General features: G+C 37.7%; 1 protein-coding gene across 6 annotated transcripts in view; it reads right to left on the bottom strand.

Annotated features, from left to right (window-relative positions):
- Positions 1 to 22,974, bottom strand: part of Ap4s1 (adaptor related protein complex 4 subunit sigma 1) — a 56,084-nt gene that overhangs the window by 16,101 nt on the left and 17,009 nt on the right. For 3 of the 6 annotated variants that reach the window (XM_010633560.2, XM_033765117.1, XM_010633558.3), the window contains exons 2-5: positions 12,605 to 12,796; positions 10,212 to 10,298; positions 8,280 to 8,348; positions 612 to 623 (exon numbers count right to left, since the gene is read on the bottom strand). In XM_010633560.2, the coding sequence (XP_010631862.1) occupies positions 612 to 623; positions 8,280 to 8,348; positions 10,212 to 10,298; positions 12,605 to 12,742 (306 nt within the window). In that variant the 5' untranslated portion in view covers positions 12,743 to 12,796. Of the gene's footprint in view, positions 1 to 554; positions 624 to 8,279; positions 8,349 to 10,211; positions 10,299 to 12,604; positions 12,797 to 13,020; positions 13,042 to 15,198; positions 15,340 to 22,974 lie in introns of those variants that run through there. The other 3 variants (XM_010633559.3, XM_033765116.1, XM_010633561.3) reach the window with 3 other exon arrangements.

The following is a 22,974-nucleotide window of genomic DNA, read 5'->3' as shown; positions in this document are numbered from 1 at the left end:
GTGATGAAGGATCTATTCATTTCCTGTGCTTGTATTACACATTACTACAAATTCAGTGGCTTATAAAAACACAAATTTATTATCTTACAGTTCTGAATGTGTGTTAATTATTATTATTATGTATAGTAGTAGTACTGGGGATCAAACTCCAGACCTTGAGCTTGCAAGGCAGGCAGCAACTATATACTATTTTTATTAACTACTATCATAGCATCGTCCTGTCTATTAAAAAAAAAAGAGTCTTAAAAATAATTCTTTTGCAATATTATTATTATTATTAGTAGTAGTAGTAGTAGTAGTAGTAGTAGTAGTACTGGGGATCAAACTCCAGACCTTGAGCTTGCAAGGCAGGCAGCAACTATATACTATTTTTATTAACTACTATCATAGCATCGTCCTGTCTATTAAAAAAAAAAGAGTCTTAAAAATAATTGTCTTTTGCAAACAAGGGAAAGTTGGGGACTTTGAAAGTCCAGTGCTTCTGGCTGCCTGGTCAGAGCTGCTGGTGCCATTCTGGGTCCTGCTGAGTGGTCTCCCTGCTCCGTGGCACTTACCTCATTAGAATTATAGTTCTTTCCCATGCCCTGGAAGACACTATTGAAAAAGGATACATCTAGTTCACTCTGGAAAAGAGAAAAAGAGTGCACAGGTAAGAAGAGGTGGAGGGGTGCTCTGAGCCAGACAGCCCCTGTTCTGCCTCTGACCTGGGAAGCAGAAAGCCCTGAGTGAGGATTGGGATTTTTTTTTTTTTTTGTATGGAGATTGAACTCAGGACCTTGTAATTTAGAGTTGATTTAAGGTTTATGAAAGGCTCTGCATAGGTTATATGCAAATACTATACAGATTTATGATTTATGAGCACTCAGACATTTTGATATCCACGAGGGTCCTAGGACCAACCCCACAGAGATGCAGGGATGACTACATGCAGTATTAGCCCAAATACATGTGTACAGTTGTAGGGATAGAGACAGACCTATGAAGTCTAAAAGGACATGTACATAGCAGCATTTATCAGTAAGTGATGGGGTTACTGATGATCCTTTTCCCACTTTAAAAAAAAGCTTAATTTTTTTAGAGCAGTTTCAGGTTCTCAGCAAAGTTGAGAGGAAAGTACAGAGATATCCCACACATACTGACCCTGTCCGCACTCATGTAATGCCTGCCCCCTTGTTGACATCCTGCCACCAGAGAAAACACTCGTGCCAGTGTTGTTCAATCTATGGATCTAGACAAATGTATAATAACGGGCATTTACCCTCCCCTTTCTTTCTGTTCATAGGTATTTTCATTTATTTTTCAAGGAAAATAGATGTTTATAACATAAGAAAGTCATAGAGGGAGAAAATGCTAAGCAGAAATTAGTTCATCTGTATGTGAATGGACATTAGTTTGTCAAATGCAGTGTGGAAACCCTCCTGCCTCTGCCTCAACTGCAGCAGCCCTCACGTCTTCAGAAGCTGCTTCCTTTGAAGCTGATTTGGATTTTGGTTTTGAAAATGTAATACTGAGATCCTTCTTTCAGTCCAGACAGCATGAAGCTGATCTCCAAAAACTGAAAATTTGGAAACTGAAAGATTTTTTAAAAAATAGCCCCAAATATTTACAACTCACAAATCTAGCAAGGTGTGGTAGCCCATGCCTGTAATTCCAGTACTTGGGAGGCTGAGGCAGGAGGATAGCAGAGACTTTGAGGCCAGCCTGGGCTACTTAGTAAGGTCAAAGCTAGCCTGAACTATACAGTGTCCCCAAAATAAATAAATATAATAAAACTCATAAATCTAAATACAAATCTTAGTTGCCTTGGTACTCTCCATGAGTGGGGCTGATCTCATTTTCCTCCTCAGAGTACTCTTCCCTCTTGCCTTCTTTTTTTTTTTGCAGTTATTTCAATTTGGGTTTTATTACAATTCTGAATATTACATTTCAACCTTAGTTTTCCTTATTTGCCTTGTGGTGTCATGTTTTAAGAACCTCCGTTTATATATCAAATTTTTGTCATGAATTAAGAGCACCAAATATAAAACTTAACAGTGCTAAAATGATTCCTTTATGACAGTAAAGTCAGTAAAAGATTTGTAGAATCTAAATATTAATACACCAAAATCCCCTCTTCAAGTGAGGAAGTTTCCTTACATGTCACTTACAAGCTAATGTCTTTTCACTTTATATAGATGAAGATGAAAATAAGAGCATGAGCACAATTTTCTTGCTTCTTCAGTCTAAAAAAATGTGTTTTATGGTTGTGAAAGCAAAAAACAAGAACTGGAAGGAAAATAAGTCACTGCAAATGATTAGTTTACAATTTTAAAAAAATAATCAGCATTTATGGAGTCTTCCTCTTTCCCTACACTTTAGGCAGCTATAAAAATGCAGAAAAAATGTGCATAAAAAATAAAAATAAATATGAAGGGCTACTGTAGTAGGCAATTTACACATTTTACTTAATCTTCACAGTATCATGACAGAATTATTATAATCATTCTATAAACAAACTCAGAAGAGTAAAATGACTGGTGCCCAAAGTTATACAAGTAACAGAGCTGAAATTTATTTTCAAATTTATGGCTAACAAGCGTAATCTCTATTATGCAGCTCTGGCTCCCTGAAGCCCCTCTTGCCTTCTTTTTGCTACAGTCTAGATTCTGTACTGGGTCATCCTTCATATAATCAAAGCCCTACATAATCACCTTGCTTAAATTATATACTAAGGTTTACTTCTGCGGTTTATGTGGTCCCTTACTCCCTAAAATTACAGCAATAATTCAGCAATGTGCTATTTATTTTTAGATACTGAATATAGTAATTAAAAAAAAACTTTAGCAATGATAGTGCTCATACCCACTTTTTATTCTCCTAGGTTTAAAACATTGTTATTTTGAGAAAGTTATTCTTTCTTCTTCGTGGGTGTCATGTTAAAGTGGTTAATCATGGCCAGCTCTGAATTGCAGACCCTGATTTGCAAGTAGTTTACCTTCACATGAGAGTAGTCACCAGGAGATAAGCAGGAACTACAGCTACAGGGTCAATATGGTAACCACCAGCCTGATGCAGTGATTTCATTTTAATTAGTTACAGTTAAATAAAATGTCAAAGTAAATCACTCAGTTCTACTGACCACATTTCAAGTGTTCAAAACATATATGGCTAGTGCTACTGGAGAGCAGGGGTATAGGACATTTTCTTTATGGACAGTGCTGGCCTTTGGTACTCTCTCCAAGCAAAAACACAGAACTAGATTTTAAAGCCAGTTCCAATGTTCTGCCCCCTCAAAGCCAGTCTTGGTCTTGCCTGGCCTCTTGCTTTCTCCTACATTTGGAGGGTGCTAACTCCTCCCTTCACAGATGCCCTTCATTATGGGCCCGGCCTGAGATCTGGTCTTTAAAAAAAAAAAAAGAAGCTGGGCATGGTGGCGCATGCCTGTAATCCCAGCACTTGGGAGGCTGAGGCAGGAGAATCGCTGTGAGTTCGAGACTAGCCTGGGCTACATAGTTACTTCCAGGTCAGTCTCAACTCCATAGTGAGACCCTGTCTCAAAACAACAACAACAACAACAAAACAAAACAAAACAAAATCAAACAAAAACCAGATCTCACTATGTAGTGCAGGCTGGCCTTGCACTTGGAATTTTTCTGCCTCAGGCTCCTAGGTGCTAGGACAACAGGTGTGTGGCATAACACCTAGCTTTAGAATTTGTACATTTTTAAAAAATTATTTTTATCATGTTTCAGTTTTTCCTTAGACATCATCTTTTTTTGAAGTATAACTTAAAATAAGTGTGCAGATGGGTGACTTTTCCATTGTGTTCACCATATACCATGAAGGCCTCTACAGCATTTGCAGGACTCCGGAGGGCCCCCTCCTGCCATCTCCCCATTGAATGGCTTATCTTGCTGGTCCAGGAATTAGACTTTGGGAAACAAGCACTGCACTTAGTTGTGAGGACGGACTGGCTGACTGTTCCATGAAAGAGTTTGCCAAAAGTTATAGCTTCTGAACACATGGTTTGCCCTTAGCATGTTGAAGTGCACTTGATTTTACTAATTATAGTAGATTCTATTCTGCCTCAGGAAGCAGAATCTTGGAAACAGTTCCTTCCTAGTCTTTTATATAAAAGCAAAGTAAAACAACTTTGAAAAATAATGAGCTTATACCACTGCTACTCCTTGAGAATATCTAATCAAGTCTCAGGAAGATCTGTGGCTGCAAAGAAAATCAAACTCAATAAACCAAAAACAAAACGAAACCCCAAAACCTAAAAAGACTGTTGGGTTTGAATTTTCACTACAAGCTAGGTAATATAGTTGGTGTGGTTCTGACTAAAAGCATTTCCTCTCAAGTTAGGAATGAGGAAGAATATCCATTGTCACCACTCTTAACTCTATATTCTTACAGCAACTAGGCAAGAGAATAAAAAAAGGGTTATAAATAGAAAAGGAAAAGTCCAAATTATCCTTGTTCACAAATAATATGATCCTATACATCAAAGGCCTTAGGTCTCCACCAAGAGACTTTCAGAGCTGATAAGTTCAGAAATGTAGCAGAGGATAAAATCAACATTAAAAAAGATCAACAGCTTTACATCAATAATGGATTAGCTGTGGAAAAAAAAAGCTGGAAAACAATTTAATTCACAATAGCTTCAAATAAAATTTAAAAATCTAGGGATCCACCTAACCAAGAAGGTGAAAGACTTCTGCAGTGAAAATTTTAGAACACTGAAAAAAGAACTGAAGAAGAACCAGAAGATGAAAAGACCTCCCATATTTATGGATGGGCAGAATTAAGTTTTAAAATGGTCATCTTATCAAAAGTAATCCTTAGGTTTAATGCAATTCCTATAAAGATATAATGACATTCTCCACAGAACTAGAGAAAAATCCTAAAATTCATATGGAAACACAAGAGATACAATAGCCAAAGCCTAAACAACAAGAGCAAGGATGGTGGAGGCATCACAATACCTGATGTCAAATTATACTACAAGCCAGGCATGCATGGTGGCAATATGTCTGTAATCCCAGCACTTGGGAGGTCAAGGCAGGAGGATTGCTGTTGAGTTCAAGGCCAACTTGAGCTACATAGGTTCAAAGCCAGCCTGAACTACATAGCAAAACCCTATCTCAAAGAGGAAAAAAAGTCACTTCTCAAAAGAAGCACAAAATAGCCAATAAGTATATAAAAAACATGTTCAACATTTTTATCCATTGGGGAAATGCAAGTAAAAACTACAGTAAGATTTCATCTTATCTCTGTCCAAGGGTATCATCAAGAATACAAAAAAACAAATGCTGGTGAGGATGCTTCTATACTATTGATAAGAATGTAAATTAGTATAGCTATTGTGGAGGTTCCTCAAAAAATAGAACTACACCACTCCTTGGTATATATTTGAAGTAATTAAAGGCAGCACACCATAATGACACCTGCATACCCATGTTTATTGCGGCACAATTCATAACAGGCAAGATATGGAACCAGCCTAGACACCCATCAACACTGAAAAGATAAAGAAAATGTAGTGTGTGTACACAATGGAGAATTATTCAGGTAAGAGGAAGAATGAAATTCTGTCATTACCAAAAAATGGAGGATCTGGAGACCTCTGTGTTGACAGAAATAAGGCAGAGTCAAACAGACAAGTATTGTATGTTCTCCTTAGTATGTGGAATCTAAAAAAGATAAGAAAGTAGAAGGGAGACTTACTGGATGGGGAAGGGACTAAGAGAGAGGGGTTGGAGTGTGAGAGCAAGTAAGAGGAGGATAAATAGATATGAGCAAAATGTATACATCAATTCCCTCCCATATATGAAACTGGGGAAGAGGTACAGCAGAAAAGAGAGTGGGGTGTGAAAATAATCAAATGATGTTACGTGCATGTACAAATCTGCCAAAATGAAACCCACTAATCTGCATGACTAGTAATAAAAGTGAAAAAAATAAAAGGAAGAAGTGCCATCAAAAGGCAACAATAGCCAGGCGTGGTAGTGCATGCCTGTAATCCCAGCACTTGGGAGGCTGAGGCAGGAGGATCGCTGTGAGTTTGAGACCAGTTTGGGCTACAAAGTGAGTTCCAGGTCAGTCTCAACTACATAGTGAGACCTTGTCACAAAAACAAAACAAAAAAAAACAAAAAAAAAACAGAAAAATAAAGAAAGGCAACAATACTCTTACAAAAAGGATATTTTGGTACTGGCATAAGGACAAACATACAGATGAATGGAACAGAACTGACAGTCTAGAAATAAACTCTTATATTTACAGTCAATTGATTCAAAATGAGGGTGCCAAGATGTTCACTGGTGAAAAGAACAGTTGTTTTTTTTTTCAATAAAAGTTGTTTGAACTAGATAGCTACATGCAAAAAAAATGAAGTTAGGCCTACAACTTACACAAAAATTACTCAGAATGGAACACAGACCTATGTAAGAGCTAAACTATTAAATTCTAATGTGAAAACAGAAGTAAGTCTTTCATGATGCAACTAGATTGGGCAAAGACTTTCTAGGCAGGATACCAAAAAACAACCAGCTAAAAAAAAAATCAATATTAACTGGTTTCCATCAATAGGTCAAAAACTACTGCTTTAAAAGGTACCATCAAGAACATGAAAAGGAAACTATGGAAAAAGAAAAGATGTTTTCAAATCATAAAGGACTTTACTCACAATATATAAAAGACTCTTGCAACTCAACAATGAAAAGACAAATACTGCAATACAAATGGACAGAGGAGCCAGGCACAGAAGCACACATGCCTGTAATCCCAGCAATTAGGGAAACTGAGGGAGGCGGATGGGAAGTTTGAAGTCAGCCTGGTCATCTTAGCTAAACCATGTCTCAAAAATAAAAAAATGGAAGAGTGGAACTGGGTCAGAGCACTGGCATAGCATGTGTGAGGCTTTGGGGTTCAAAATCCAGTTTGGGAAGCCAAAAAGCAGGGGTGAGATTTGTGCAAAGGATTAAGCACTCTTTTGTTTCACAAAGAAAATGTATCAAGCCAAGAAACACATGAAAACATGCTAAACATTATTAGGCAAACCAAATCCAAAATTGATTGGCTTCTATACCACTTTATACCCACAATGATAGTTATAATAAAAAAGATGGATAATAAGTTTTGGGAAAAATGTGGAGAAATGAGAACAATCATATCCTGCTGATGGGAACTTAAATAATCTAGACACTGGAGAACAGTGTGATAGTTCATCAAAATGTTAAATATGAGCCGGGGATTTAGCTCAGTGGCCACACACCTTGCAGGCGTGAGGTCCGGAGTTTGATCCCCAGCACCAAAAGAAGAAGTTAAATATGGAATTATCATATCACCCAGCAATTCTACTCCTAGGGATATGCCCAAGAGAACTGAAAACATGGTTATGCATAAATATGTGGATACAAGTGTTCATAGCAGCATTATTTATAGCCTCAAACTGGAAATAACTCACATGTCTATCAAATGACAAATGAACAAAGAAAATCTGGAATATCTGCACAATAGATTATTAAGCAATAAAAAGGAAAACAATATTATTTATGCTATAACATGGGTGGCTTAATAACGTTAATAAATAACAATAATATGGCTTAGTAACATTATGCTAAGTAAAAGGCATAGTCACAAAAGACCTCATAATTGTATAATCCTATTTATCTGAAATGTCCAGAACAGGCCAGTGTATAGGGACAGAAAGTAGATTAGTGGCTGCTAGGGTCTGGAGTAGGTGGAGGGGGATTTTAGGGGAAAATGTTAATGGATATTATGTTTATAGAAATTTCCTTAAATTGATTATGTACAACTCTGTAAATACTAAAAGCTATATACTCTGAGTGAGTTGTATGGTATGTAAATTCTATTTCAATATAGCTATTAAAATAAAAAGAGGATGGTTTAAACTAGACTCGGATTTCTATAGAGGAATCTAAAAGCAAGGGTTTAGATGGAAATGATACTTAAAGTGAAAAGGGTTCAGGTGTCTTAGTAGGGAAAGCAGAGTGAAGTAAAGAGAGAACAAGTGAGAGCAAAATTTTTTAACTGAGAGAACTATGAAGTATTTAATCTTTGAAGAACCAGTTCTTTATAAAGATCTAACACATACATAGGCTTGTAATTCTTCAGATGAGCCAGAAGGAAAGATAAGGAAAACCTGGCATCATTTGAATTTTAACTTTTACACATTTAAGCTTTATTTTAACATAATCTCGATATACACCTAAAGTGACTCAATTTCTAGAATAATATGCTGAGGCAGCCTACCATTCTTCAGTCAGTAGACTTACCACTCGGCTGAAGTACTCATCTAAAACTTCCACAAAATTGTGGATGAATTCATAAATGGCCATCTCATTCTGAAATAAAGAGGAATACATGTGATTAATTTTAGCATGGCAGCTGAGCACAGTGGTACAAACCTACAGTCCCAGCAGTCTGGAAGGATGAGTCAGGAGAATGGCAAGTATGAACCAGCCTGGGCAACTCAGCTATTTTGGGAGACTGTGTCTCAAAAGAAAAAAGAAAAAACAAAACAAAATGAAAAAACAAGGGCTGAGGATGGATATAGCTCAGTGCAAAGATCCTGTGTTCAATCCCTGGTATTGAGAAAGAAAAAAAATTAGCGTGGCCCTCACGTAAATCAGACATAGGAATTTCCCCAGTTAGCCACCAGGTTTTAGAGCATGTGGCTTAGAAAGGAATAATGTGATCAAACATCCAGAACAGACTTATTAATGGCTTACGTAAAAGATGCTTATTTAGCTGGTTGTGATGGCGCGTGTCTATAATCCCAGTTACTTGAAAGACTGGGGCAGGAGGATCACCAGCTCAAGCCTGGACTGAGCAATTTAGTATTTTATTGAGACCTTGTTTCAAAATTAAAAAAAAAAAAATGTCTAGACATGGTGGTGGATGCCTGTAATCCTAGAACTCTGGGAGGATGAGATAGGAGGCTTGCAAGTTTGAGACTAGACAAGAAACTTAACAAGACCTCATGTGAAAATTAAAAAAAAAAAAAAAAAAGGCTGGGGATGTAGCTCATGGCAGAGGCCCTAGGTTCAACCTCTACTAGCCATCCCCCAAGAAAAGGCACAGGTCTGGGGGTGTGGCTGGGGATGTAGCTCAGTGGTACAGTGCTTGACTAGCATGCTTGAGGCCTTGGGTTTGATTCCCAACATGGAGGGAATGCAGAAGATGCTTCTTAATGGAGGAAATATAGTATAGGACAACTTTAATCTCTAAGACTACCTTCTGAATTTATTTAGACCATAATGCTGATGAAAGTGAAACTTCAGAGCCCAGTGTGTACAGATCTAAACTGTACTAACTTTTATCACCAACTGGCTTAAGTAATTTTTCAGGTTTGTCATACCATTGTTTCTCTATCTATGAAGACAGGAAAAGCACCTCAGAGTGGTTCATGGATAAAAACAATCCACTGAGATTTCAGTGTTTTTAGATCCGAAACACCCTTCAAGGGACTGCATGTGCCTTTGATGTGGGACCCATCTTTCAAGAAATGTAAACACAATGCTGTCATATTTATAATTTACTCTAACTTTGATATCAGCCGGTGTTTAATGTGGTGACTGACTCACACATGTGTGGCCTCTGACCTCATCAGAGCTCATCTGAGCTGCCCCCATTGTGTGAATGAGGGCAGGACACTGGAATGGCTTAGGATAGAGGGAGACATTTTAGGTGGGTGCAGTGGAGTGTGTCTGCCCTTCCAGCTACTTGGGAGGCTAAAGTGGGAGGTCAGTTGAGTCCATAAGTTTGAGACCAACCTGGGCAACACAGTGATACACAGTTTCATTTAGAAAAAAAATTAGCCAGGTGTGGTGGTTTATGCCTGTATTCCCAGCACTTGAGAGGCTGAGGCTGGAGAATTGCTAGAAGTTTGAGGTGAGCCTGGACTACATGAGAGAGTAAAAGGCCAGACTGAACTACATAACAAGACCCTGTTAAAGAAAGAAAATAAGCTGGGTGTGATTCCACAGGCCTATAATATCAGCTATTCATGAGTCTGGGCAACATAATAAGACCTCAAAAAGAAATGAAAAAAAAAAAAAGGCATGAACCAGCCCCTAGGTTTAATCTTCAATACTGGGGGGAAAAGGTCTCACAATAATTCTCATGGAGATAAGTAGGAGAATGAATAAAAATCAGAGTGATCCCTAATTTCCTTGTATTTTTTATGGGCTCTTCTAGTATCTTACCTCAGTGTCATTAACTCCAACCACAATGAAGAGAGCTGCGTACTGCCGATATATCAGCTTGAAATCCTTATATTCAATGAAAGAGCACTAGACAAAGCACAAATAGATAGTAATGTCCTCGGATGAAAAGAGATTTCTTCAAAATGGCATGCATGATCTCTAAGTTCTGGTTTGAGCATCTGCCACACAGTCCTAGAAATATAGAACAGTGAAATGTAAAACCGCCTTTGTTGGCCTTCTCACAGCGTTTGGAGGGCTCCTTGGAAGCATCTCAAGAGGGTGTAGAGAAGTAGAATGGGAAGAAGTCTGAGATCACAGGGCTTACCACTTGTACTCTTCCCATTCATTTCTCAGTTCTGTGTGGAACTAACTCAGCAGCCAAAGCTTATGAATAATGAGCATTTTCAGTTGTCTTCAATGTGAAGATACACAAACATGATAAAGATTCTTTTGTTTCCACCGCCCTCCATGGTGTCTTGGGAAGCAATTAGATATGCTCAGTTATGTACTATTTAATAGTCACTGAGAAGACAAATACAGTAAAAGCATTATGTGCGTGTGACGTGTGTGTGTGTGTGTGTGTGTGTGTGTATAATACATATGTATTCCTTTTTCCTAGATGCATCATAAGAATCAATGTAGATTCTTCTATAAATTATTTAAAGATGGCCTTTGTGAGGTGAGTGCTAGACAAAATCTCCCACTGTAAACACTGCTTCATATGAATTAATAACTAGCTTACCACGACTGAGTGGTGGATGAAACAACTCCCTTCTCTTTCCTCATCTTTCATCTCTCTCCTAAAACCACCTCACAGAGAGCTGTGTGTCAGCACTGTGATTTAGACAGCAGGCTGAAGGTGCAGGGTTACTCTTCCTTTGGACTTTGTCAGGGTGTGCTGACCGGATGTGACTGAGTATAAACTTTATGGCTTTTGGTATTGTGAGATGTTGATGTTGTGTGCATGGCCTGTATTTCAGTTAAAATGATGTTTGATAGTACAGTGACTGTATTCTGTAGAAAGATTCAAACAGGAACACTTGTCTGTTTACCTTTATTTAAAGCATGCAGCTATTAAGACAGGCCTTTTTAGCATTTCCATTCAAAGCAGTGCACACAAAAGGCCAAAGTAGTAATTCAAAGAGAAACTCTGAGATGTCCGAATTGGAAAATACATTTAAAAGCCAAGGGAAGCACATTTACACCATGTAACTTCTGGGCTCTGATGTAGCTTAATAGATTAACACTTTGCAGTGGTTTCCACATGTGCAGGGAAATGGAAAAGTAAGGAAATTAGTGTGTGATTTAAACATGACTTCTGATTTTGCTTCAGCTGTGACTTCCAATGGATTTGATTTAAGACCTGGATTAAATAATTCTCTAAAGTTCTTTGTGAAAAATTGGTTCAGTTAAAAAAAATACTATTTATGGGCTGTGGTAGAGCAGTGGGGGGTGTGTGTTTAGCATGCACAAAATTCTGAGTTTAATGTCCAATCCACACCATAAAAATTCTATCATTCTAATGATTTTATTTAGCCTTCAATTGGAAGGATGGGACTGGGGTTTAACATAGTGGTAGAAAGCTTGCCTAATACATTCAGGGCCCTGGGTTCAATACATTAGAGCCACAAAAGAAAAAAAATTTTGGCAGGATGGACAGATTGTTGTTTTATGTGACTTTTTAACTTCCATTTTTTTCTCATCTACATGATAAAATAAAACAAATTCAAGGGCCGGGGATTTAGCTCAGTGGTTCCACAGCCTGCCTCACAAGCACAAGGACCCAAGTTTGATTCCTGGTACCAAAAAAACCCCCATAAAACAACAAAAACAAAAAACCCAAATTCAAATCATGTTTGTTTTGCTTTCAAATTACTAGTGCTAGCATTATATCGGTATATAGGATATTTACAAAAATGATAATCAAGAAAAAATAGTATCCTTACATGGGAATCATATTATTATCCTCTGGCACAAAATGATATTATTATCCTTGAGTATTCACCTTCATACCAGTCATTTGACCTTCAATTTTGGCTTACAGAGAGCCACCTGCTACAGGCACTCCTAAGAATTCCAAGGGCTGAATTCATATGAACAAAAAAAGATTGTGTTTACTGGCAGGAGTAAATTTAGCTGCCACTTCTATGGTGTACTGAGACAAATATACTGACCTAAGTAAGAACCCAAGACTATTCCTGCTTTTCTTGTTTTTCTGCTCTTTTGGGGATGTAAAGAAAGATATGCTTCCTTAGGTTATCATTCCTTATTTTCCCTAATAGCTGTTGAAGGAACATAGTTCAGAGAAAATGATGGCCCTTGAGACTCAGTAATAACATAACTTTCAATGCCAAGTTGACTGCAGAGATGAAAGAAAAACATCAGAAACTTACTTGTTCACTGGATCGAGAGAGACAGCTCTTTATGACCTCTGTTTCCAGAAGTGTACGCCTATTAATGTCCACGTGTTCATAGTACTTAGAAAGTCGGGTCTGTCCTTGTTTATTCACCATAAGGAAAAATTTTATCATTTTTTTTTCCTGGCCAGTCTTTTCCAAAATAGAGTTCAAAAGTTATGGCTATAACTGGAACATGGAAGAGAAAAGAGTAGAAAGCCAAGGTCAAGTTTCTCAATCATATCAAATCTGTTCTATAGATGAATCAGAAGTAAATAAAATATTATATGGTAACACCAGTTTTCACTGCAGTGAACTAAATGAGATTTTCATAAATAATAACTAAACAAATTTTTTTTGGCTTTTTTGAAGACAGGGTCTCACTATGTAGTTGTGACTTCCCTGGAACTCACTATGTAGCCCTGGCTGGTCTCGAACTCAGTGATCCTCCTGCCTCAGCCTCTTGAGCACTGGGATTACAGGCTTGAGCCACCACGCCTGGTTTAAACATAAAATTTCATTGGTTATCTTCAAAAACAATTTTGGGCAACAGTAACTCTATTCATATTCATTCAGTTTATTCATCAGTTTTGCGGAGCACCAACTATGTGTCAAGCACCAGAAGAATATGGAGATGAAGAAGTGATGACTTTGCAAATCTTTATTTCTTTATTGTGTATTGTCTCATAGGACTGTCTTAGTTACTTTTTTCATTGCTGAGACAAAATAGCCAACATCTAAGTTAAAGGAAGAAAAATTTATTTTGGCTCACAGTTTGTAGAGGGGCTGGCTCCAAGGCAGGGTGGCACGGCAGAGGAGAAACAGTTCATGGTGGGTAGAAGGCAGTAAAGCAGTGAAGTAATTAAGAAGTAGCAAGCAAGAGACAGCAGCAGACCCCTTATATTCTATCCAGGCTACATGCCCTTAGGGCAGGTAGAACTCATACTGAGGGTGGGCCTTCTCATTATCCACACTAAGAACTCTGCCAAACCAATCAGTGGACTAACTTAGTAATCATATACCCTTAATCCCAGCATCATACACTTAATCCCAAAATCACATACTCTGGATCCAGTCATCTCTGAAAAGCCTCACCTGTAACTGCATGAGGCTTGGGGGATGGGGGAGGCACATCTAGACATAAACCATAACAGACTATAAGCTGCAAGAGAAAGAAGACCTGCATGTTCCAGCAGGATTCCCATATCTCCTGCTGAAGGGCCTGTCACCCAGGAAATAAGCATAAATACTGACAGCATGAATGCAAGAGCTGACAGAGCTCTCCTTTTTTCCCTGTCACCTGAGCTGGCTCACATCCTATAGGAGGAATTTAGTGGATCCTGGGCTTTCACCCATTTGGAGGTCTGGGGCTGTCCAGACAATGATTCTTAGCCTTTTCAGGGTTATGTATCTCTTCAGGTGTTTAATAAAGTCAACCCATTCTCCTTCCCAACAGAATACAACAGAATACAAATATGCTCGCCAGGCATCATGGCACAGGCATGTAATCCCAATACTCAGGAGGTTGAGGCAGGAGGACTGTGTAGGTTTGAGGCCAATGTGGGCTACATAGTGAGTTCAAGGCCAGCTGAACTACATAGCAACACCCTGTATCAAAAACAAAAACAAAAAAGAGGACACACATATGCTCTCAAAATTCTACTCACAACTTGGCAATGTGGCAACTTCTAATGCCTCCTCCCTGCAAAATAATAAAAATCAAGGGGAGGAAAGGAACTGTGAAACCAAGCTTGAACATCACAACACCTTAGGAGAGAACTTTTGAAAGGAGGCCTGCTTGAAATGAGATATGCTTCTGAGTTTCAGAGTTTATGATTTAAAAAAAGAAAGAAATATATGGGTATTAGCAGGAGGGTTAAAAATCCTGCTATTTGTAGCCCCCAAAATTAGTTGCTCTCTTCATACATGGTCCAGGACACATCTGCCTCCTAATCTTTTCCTTTGTATAATGTGTCAGGAAATATCTTTGCCAGATCTGATAAATACAAATCAAATCAGAAAAGTAGATTTACCCCTTCCCCAGCTAGCTTTAGGTGCTGGGGGTTCCAGGTAGAAAACTCTTTTATTTCTAGCCTGGTGTGCACCTGCTATGGCAGAGAGGAAGAGGGAGAGAGGGAGGGAGAGGGGGTGAGAGGGGGGGAGGAGAGAGAGAGAGAGAGAGAGAGAGATTATTACTAACTTGCCCCAAGTGCTACATTTATAGGCATGTGCCACTTCCCCCAGCTAAGTGAAGATTTTGATCTTCTAATTTTTTTTTTTAATTGAACTCAGGCCCTTGCGCTTGTGAGGCAGGCAGCACAACCACTGAGTTAAATCCCCAGCCCAAGAATTTCAATGCAGTTTTTGTTTTGTTTTGTTTTGTACCAGGGATCAAACTCTGATCATTGCAACTGCAAGGCAGGTAGCAGAACCACTGAGCTGAATCCCCAGCCCTGATCTTCTGATTTTTATAACTAGCAAAGGTGTTAGACATAAATAGCAGTACAAGGTGCTCAGTTATAACTGGTCAGATGCATCTCCATGTGTACACAGAAGGGGACCAAGGAATGTTGAAGGAGTTTAGGACTTACCAGAGAGGGACAGTTAAGCAACATTTCCAAGGATGACCTAGGAGGAGAGACTCAGGCACAGAAAACAGGACTGCCAAAGCTCCAGAAAGTTCACTATGGCTGCAGTTCATGGGGCAGCAATAATGGTCACAGGAAACCAAGCTGCTCATATAAGTGAAATTGGTGTTAGAAATCACAGAAAAGGCCTGGTATGGTGGTGCATGCCTATAATTCCAGCACTCGGGAAGCTGAAGCAGGAGGGATGCTTTGAGTTTAAGGGCAGCCTGGGCTACATAGTTCAAGGTCAGCTTAATCAGCATAGCAAGAACCTGTCTCAATAAAAAAGAAAAGAAAAACATAGAAAGGAATTTGAGTTTTATTTATGTGCAATGTACACAAGATCTATGGTGAAACTCTTCTTTAGTGGTGGAAATATTAAACTCACTTGTCAAATTTTTCTAAGGCCCTATAATAAATCCTATAAAGTCCTACACTAGGCAGTTTGTGAATATTTAATTATCATAATTATTTTGAGGCTCTTTTTGTTGTTGTTTTTGAGACAGGGTCTCACTTTGTAGTTAAGGCTGGCCTTATACTGTGTAACACATTGCATCAATCCTCCTGCCTCAGCCTCCTGAGTGCTGGGATTACAAATGGGTTCTACCATGCCTGGCTTGAGGCAGACACTTTTATTGTCTTTAAGGTCAAGCAAAGTAAAGTTAGGGACATCAAGATGTCCCAAAACCACAGCATTACCTTGTGTCAGAGGTGCATGGCAGTACATGCATGGATCTGTGATACCTCTAACTCAAATTCATCGTTATTAAATTTGGAAGAATCTTAGGTTTATAGAAAAGTCACAAAAAATAACCATTGTTAGCACCTCACATTGCCATAGTATATTGGGCAAAACTAAGAAAAAATATGTCAGTATTAACTCAACTCCAGAATATACTTGGAGTTCACCAATGTTTTCATAATATCTTTTGTTTTTGCTCTAGCATTCCATTCAGGATACCACATTAGATTTATTAGTAATGTCTTTTTCATCTCCTCTGGTCTATGATAAGTTTCTGAGTCTTTCCTTGTTCTTCATGACCTTAAAAGTCTTGAAGATATTGGCCAGAGGTCCTGTAGAATATCCCCTACCATAGGTTTGCCTAATGTTTTTCTTAAGATTAGACTTTTGTCTGGGGGGAATAATAGCCATAGAAGTGAAGTGTGCTTTTCAACACATAGGGGCATGATAGGGCAAGAATATTTGAGTTCTTTTCCTTAAGCATACTAAAGATGCTTAAGTACTTCTGTCTGACTTGCCACCATAAAATAGGTTGAGTTTTGTTTTTCTTATGTCAAACATTAATATTTTGGTATTACCTTATAAATTCCTAGTGAATTCTTAATGGTGCTGTAAGGCATCTGTAAACAATGGTGTTGTCTTCATCTATAATACAAATGCATTTAAACCAGAATATGGACCTCTCATAACACAAAAGAAAGCTAAAGAAGTTTTCCAGAAAAATGCAATACAAAGAGGTAAGTATTGAAATGTTGTAAAATAACCTCTGGTCATCCACAGACTTCCCTGATAACTATCCAGTGGTCCAGGCTGAGAATCTGTAGTACTGTGGGATCACTCATAAAGTCCCTTAAAGGTAAACAGACTTCTGGGATTTTTTTGTTTTAATCTTCCCAGTCACTTTATTACTACTTGGTACATGCAAGATATACTATATTTATATCTAGAGTAAATGAATGAAATGTTGTAAAATGAACATGGCGTACAGATCCATTTGTATTCTTTGGAAAAGTCTGATTTTAATGTGTAATTACTACTTGCTCAGAAAAATTAGCTGTCACTTTTAGCAGCTGCAATTACAGAGCTCAGTTTCCCAATATGCTGCCTAGGAGGCTGAAAAAAAAAAAAGAAACAGAGGATCATTACAAGGTTGCATCAGCCCAGGTGAACGTTTACAGCTCTTTTAACAATGGTTGGAAAGTCTCTGCTAAGAATCAGTTTGCAAAAGACTCAGCTGTCAGAACAAAAGAGAGAAGATGACTTAACAGGGTTTGATCTACTTCACAGCTTCTTTAAACACAAAACATTAATTATCTTTTTCATGAAGCATTCATGTTGGCTCAAGCCCCGTTACTCTGGGAGGCTGAGGCAGAAAGACTTCAAATTTCAGACAGAAGACTCAGCTAAACCTTGACTCAAAGTATAAACATTTTAAGAAAGGCTGGGAGGGCTGGGGATTTAGCTCAGTGGTTCCACTGCCCTGGATGCTTCGCAAGCACAAGGTACCAAAAATCAATCCCCAGCACCAAAAAAAAAAAAGAGAAAGGCTGGGGATGTAGCTCAGTGTGAAGGATCTGGGTACAATCATCAGTACAGAAAAATTAAAGAAAAAAAATAGTTAAGAGTCCATGATAAACTAAGCTCTACTGAAATATGTGCATTGCATGGAAGAAGTATAGGAGGTGTGGTATAAAAATACTGAATTTAAATTTTAAAAAATGTATTACTGTAAAAAGCACATTGCTGACAGCAGAGATATAGTTTGAAAGAGGCCCTTCAAATCCTGTTTTTCCTTTCTTTTCCTCATTCCACGCTGCAAATTCTTTCTTTTTTCTGTTCTCTTTCCTCAACTCAGTCTCTTGCTCCACGATATTATCCCTCATCTCCTTTTCTGTTTCTGCTCCTGCCCTAACTCAAATTTCTTCTTTTATCATTTTTTTCTCTTTTCTTTATGTTCTTTTCTTCTGTCATTCTACCTCAAACAGTGGTCAGTGGGTTCAAGGGAAAGTGAGCCACTATTGCAGTTAAGGGGACATAGTCTAGTCCTTGTACTTCTACTCTGTCTATCCCTTTTGAATTCAACACTTTCCTCAATATTGTGTGGTCATTCTATATCCTCTGGCTTCACTTGGAATCTTCTCCAATTCTTTTACTTATCAACTCCTCTTATCCTAGCTCTGTCTGAGCCCCCATCCTAAATGGTAAATATACTATGTTGCAAAGTTTGTTCACTACAGACATGTTTTGGACTGCTTCTTGAGTTCAATTTAATTCAAATGATTTAAGGGTGATAGACTAGTGACTACCACAAGTGGTCAGTTTCCAAGTTGTGCTTGATCATATTGTGTTGCTCATTGTATCAGTTGGGATAAAGGATTGTGGTTGATTTGATGAGCTGTTTTCTCTGATGTTATGAAGATGAGAATGTCTGTGAGTCGTTAGAAACCCAGAAGCCAGGGTGCAACTATGTCAGGAAGATTTGGGTGATAACCCAGAGATTAAACCAAAGACAGCCCACCAACAAAAATAAAAATGAGAAAACACTTAATCAAGGCACAAGAACAGACTTCCAGTTCACCAATGGCAAACAGTAGGGCAAATGAGGATGAAAAGGCCGACAGTGAACCACCAGGATACCCTGAACTCAAAGCACAGGAAGTAACAAAACAGATCAATCAGGCTCTAGAAAAATTCAAAACAGAAATAATTTCCCAGATAACCATAGAGATGGTGAGCAAAATGAAAGTCATGATTTGAGACTCTAGAACAGAAACTGACAAAAAAAATAGATGAGCTCAGGACAATGATAGAAGCCATGAAGGCCCAGCATAAGAAAGAAATGGAAACAATAAATGCCCAACATAGGAAAGAAATGGAATCCATAAAACAGATTCAAACAGATATCCAGGAGATTAAACACTCCATTGAAAGTGTAAGCAACAGAATAAAAGAATGTGAAGATAGAATCTCAGATATAGAAGATAAAATTGCAGTCAGTGATCGTGAAAAGAGAGGTCTCTTAAAAACAGTAGGGGATCATGAGAAATCGATCCAACAACTCCTAGATGATGCAAAGAAGAATAACATAAGACTGATAGGAATCCATGAAGTAGCAGGAGAAAATATAAATGACTTAAAAAAGCTGTTTACAGAATTAATGATAGAAAACCTCCTAAACAGAGGGGAAGAATTTGACATTCAGATAAGTGAGGCATGTAGGACCCCAACTAGCCACAATAAAAAAAAAAAATCTACACCTAGACATATAATAATCAAGATCCCAGAAACCCAACAGAAGAACAAAATACTACAAGCAGTAAGAGAAAAGAAACAAATCACATACAAAGGAAAGCCCATCAGAATCACAGCAGACTTTTCAACACAAGCCCTTAGGGCAAGGAGAGCCTGGAGGGAGATATTTTAAGTACTAAAAGAGAACAACCTCCAACCTACACTGATGTATCCTGCAAAACTCTCTTTCAAAATGGATGGGGAAATAAGATACTTCCATGACAAAGAATACCTGAGAAACTACATGAATACCAAACCAGCACTACAAGCAATTCAAAACAAGATCCTAGAAAAAGACAATGAAGGTAACAACAGCATGAGGCCCAACAGAGCAAATCAAATAGGCAAGACAAAAAACTAAAAGGAGAAGGAGAAAAAGTGAAAAGAATCAACAACAAAAGGCCAATAACATGACAATAATAAGTCAGTACATATCAGTTATAACCATCAATGTCAATGGCCTCAACTCACCAAGAGAAATAGACTGGCAGAAAGGATTAAGAAGCAAAATCCAACAATATGTTGTATACAAGAAACACACCTAGAGCAAAAAGAAGCCCATAGACTGAAAGTGAAAGGATGGAAAACAATTCTCCATGTGACAGGAGCCCAGAAAAAAGCAGGGGTAGCAATCTTATTCGCAGACAAAATAAATTTCAAACCAAAACTGATTTAAAGAGACAAAGAAGGCCACTACATCTTGTAAAGGGAACAAGTCAAGAGGAAGAGATGACAATCATAAACATATATGCTCCAAATACTAATGCCCCCAACTATGTAAAAGAAATATTAAGAAACATGAAAAACCAAATAAGCACTAATACAATTGTAGTGGGGGATCTAAATACCCCACTTTCACAAATAGACAGATCATCTAGGCCAAAAGTCAACAACAAAATACTACAATTGAATCAAGCTTTTGAAAGCATGGACTTAATAGACATTTATAGTGTTCCAACCCACAAAATCAGAATACACATTCTTTTCGGCTGCACATGGGTCATTCTCCAAGATAGATCACATACTAGCTCACAGACAGGTTTGAATAAATGCAAAAGAATCAAAGTTATTCCCTGTATATTATCAGATCATAGTGCAGTCAAGTTGGAGATCAATAGCACAGGAAATCATAGGAACTTCACAAACACATGGAAATTGAATAACACTCTCCTGAACAATCAATGGATCACAGAGGAAATTAAGGAATAAATCAGACAATTTTTACAAATAAATGAAAATGCCAGTGCAACATACAGGAATCTATGGGACACAATGAAAACAGTTCTACGTGGAAAATTCATAACATTGAATGCCCACACTAGGAAAACAGAGCGAGCTCAAATAAACAACCTAATGATGAATCTTAGACTCCTAGAAAAACAAGAGTAAGAAAAACCCAAAGCTCGAACAAGAGAGGAAATTATAAAGATAAGAGAAGAAATCAATGCAATGGAAACTAAGAAAAAGATACAAAAAAATAAATGAATTGAAGAGTTAGTTTTTGGAAAGAATAAATAAAATTGATAAACCTTATCTTAGCTAACCTTATCAAAAAAAGAAAAGAAAAGGCTCAGATCCATGCAATTAGGAATGAAAAAGTGAAGTCACAACAGATCCAACAGAAATCCAGAGGATAATCAATACCTACTTTGAGAACGTGTACTCTAATAAAATGGAAAACACAGAAGAAATGGACAGATTTCTAGATACTTATGAATTACCAAAGTTGAACAAAGAAGATAAAAACATTTTAAACACCCCAATTATAATAAATGAAATTGAAAATGTAATTAAAAATTTACCAACAAAGAAGAGTCTAGGTCCTGATGGATTTACAGCTGAATTTTACAAGACATTTAGAGAAGAACTACTGCCATTACTCTTCAAACTTTTCAATGGAATTGAAAAGGAAGCAATACTTCCAAACTCATTCCTGGAAGCAAGTATCACTTTGATTCCCAAACCAGGGAAAGATGCAAATAAAAAAGAGAACTACTGGCCAATCTTCTTAATGAATATACATGCAAAAATCCTTAATAAGATACCAGCAAACAGAATTCAGAGGATCATCAAGAAGATCCTGACCAAATCAGATTTATTCCAGGGATGCAAGGATGGTTCAACATACCTAAATCAATAAATGTAATACACTATATTAACAGAGTCAAGGGCAAAGATGCAAAAAAAAAAGCATTTGACAAAATTCAACACCCATTCATGATAAAAACCCTGCAAAAAATTGGAATAGATGGTCTATATCTCAGCTTAATAAAGGCTATCTATGAAAAACCAACAGCCAACATCATATTAAATGGCCAAAAACTGAAAACCTTCACATTAAAATCAGGAACAAGACAAGGATGCCCACTATCACCACTCCTCTTCGATATAGTTCTGGAAACATTAGCCATAGCAATTAGATAAGAAAAAGAAATTAAAGCAATAAAGATAGGAAAGGAAGAAGTTAAACTGTCATTATTTGCTGCCGATATGATACTCTACATTGAAGACCCAAAAAACTCTACCAAAAGACTTCTAGACTTAATTGACACTTTTAGCAGAGTAGCTGGATACAAGGTCAACACCCCAAAATCAACAGCCTTCTTGTATGCAAATAACAGAGTCACTAAGAGAGAAATTAGGGAAACAATTCCTTTTATAATAGCATCCAAAAAAAAATGAAGTATCTAGGAATCAATCCAACAAAAGAAGCAAAAGATCTCTACACTGAAAACTACAGCACTCTGAAAAAAGAGATCAAAGAGGATATAAGAAAATGGAAAGCTATCCCCTGCCCCTGGGTAGGAAGAATCAACATAGTGAAAATGACCATACTTCCAAAAATGCTATATAGATTCAATGCAATGCCAATAGAAATTCCAACACTATATTTCACAGAACTAGAAAAAAGAATCCAAAAATTCATTTGGAACTATAAGAGACCTAGAATAGCAAAAGCCATCCTAGGCAACAGACACATGGCAGTGGGTATAACAATTCCCAATTTGAAACTATACTACAAAGCCACTGTGATAAAAACAGCATGGTACTGGCAAACAAATAGGCCTGAGGATCAGTGGAACTGACTGGAAGACACAAAAACAAATGCAGATGTACTCAGCTACGTCATCTTTGACAAAGGAGCTGACCATCCTCAGTGGAGGAAAGATAGCCTCTTTAATAAATGGTGTTGGAAAAACTGGATTTCAACCTGCCAAAGATTAAAACTGGACCCTTATCTTTCACCATGCATGAAATTAAAATCCAAGTGGATTAAGGATCCAAACATTAAAACAGAAACACTAAGCTTGCTGGAAGATAAGCTAGGCAGAACTCTTGAAGACATTGGCATAGGAGAAGACTTTTTGAATAAATCCTCAGTAGCATGGGAACTAGCAGATAGAATCAACAACTGGGATCTCACCTTATTAAAAACCTTCTGTACTGCAAAAGAAACCATCAACAGAACTAAGAGACAACGTACAATGTGGGAAAAAGTTTTTACCAGCTGCTCCTCAGACAAAGGACTACTGTCGAGAATATATAAAGAACTCAAAAGAATCAGCCCCCCCAAATATAAAGACCCAATTCATAAATGGGCATCTGAAATGAACAGACATTTCTGAGACAAAGAAGTAAAAGCAGCAAGTAAATATATGAAAAAATGTTCCACATCACTGGTTATTTGAGAGATGCAGATGAAAACA

Source organism: Fukomys damarensis, unplaced genomic scaffold (genome assembly GCF_012274545.1).
Source record: "Fukomys damarensis isolate Sample0158 unplaced genomic scaffold, DMR_v1.0_HiC HiC_scaffold_17, whole genome shotgun sequence".
Lineage (NCBI taxonomy): Eukaryota > Metazoa > Chordata > Mammalia > Rodentia > Bathyergidae > Fukomys > Fukomys damarensis.
The sequence above is the reverse complement of the archived record's forward strand: the minus strand, read 5'-3'. Positions and strand labels throughout refer to the sequence as shown.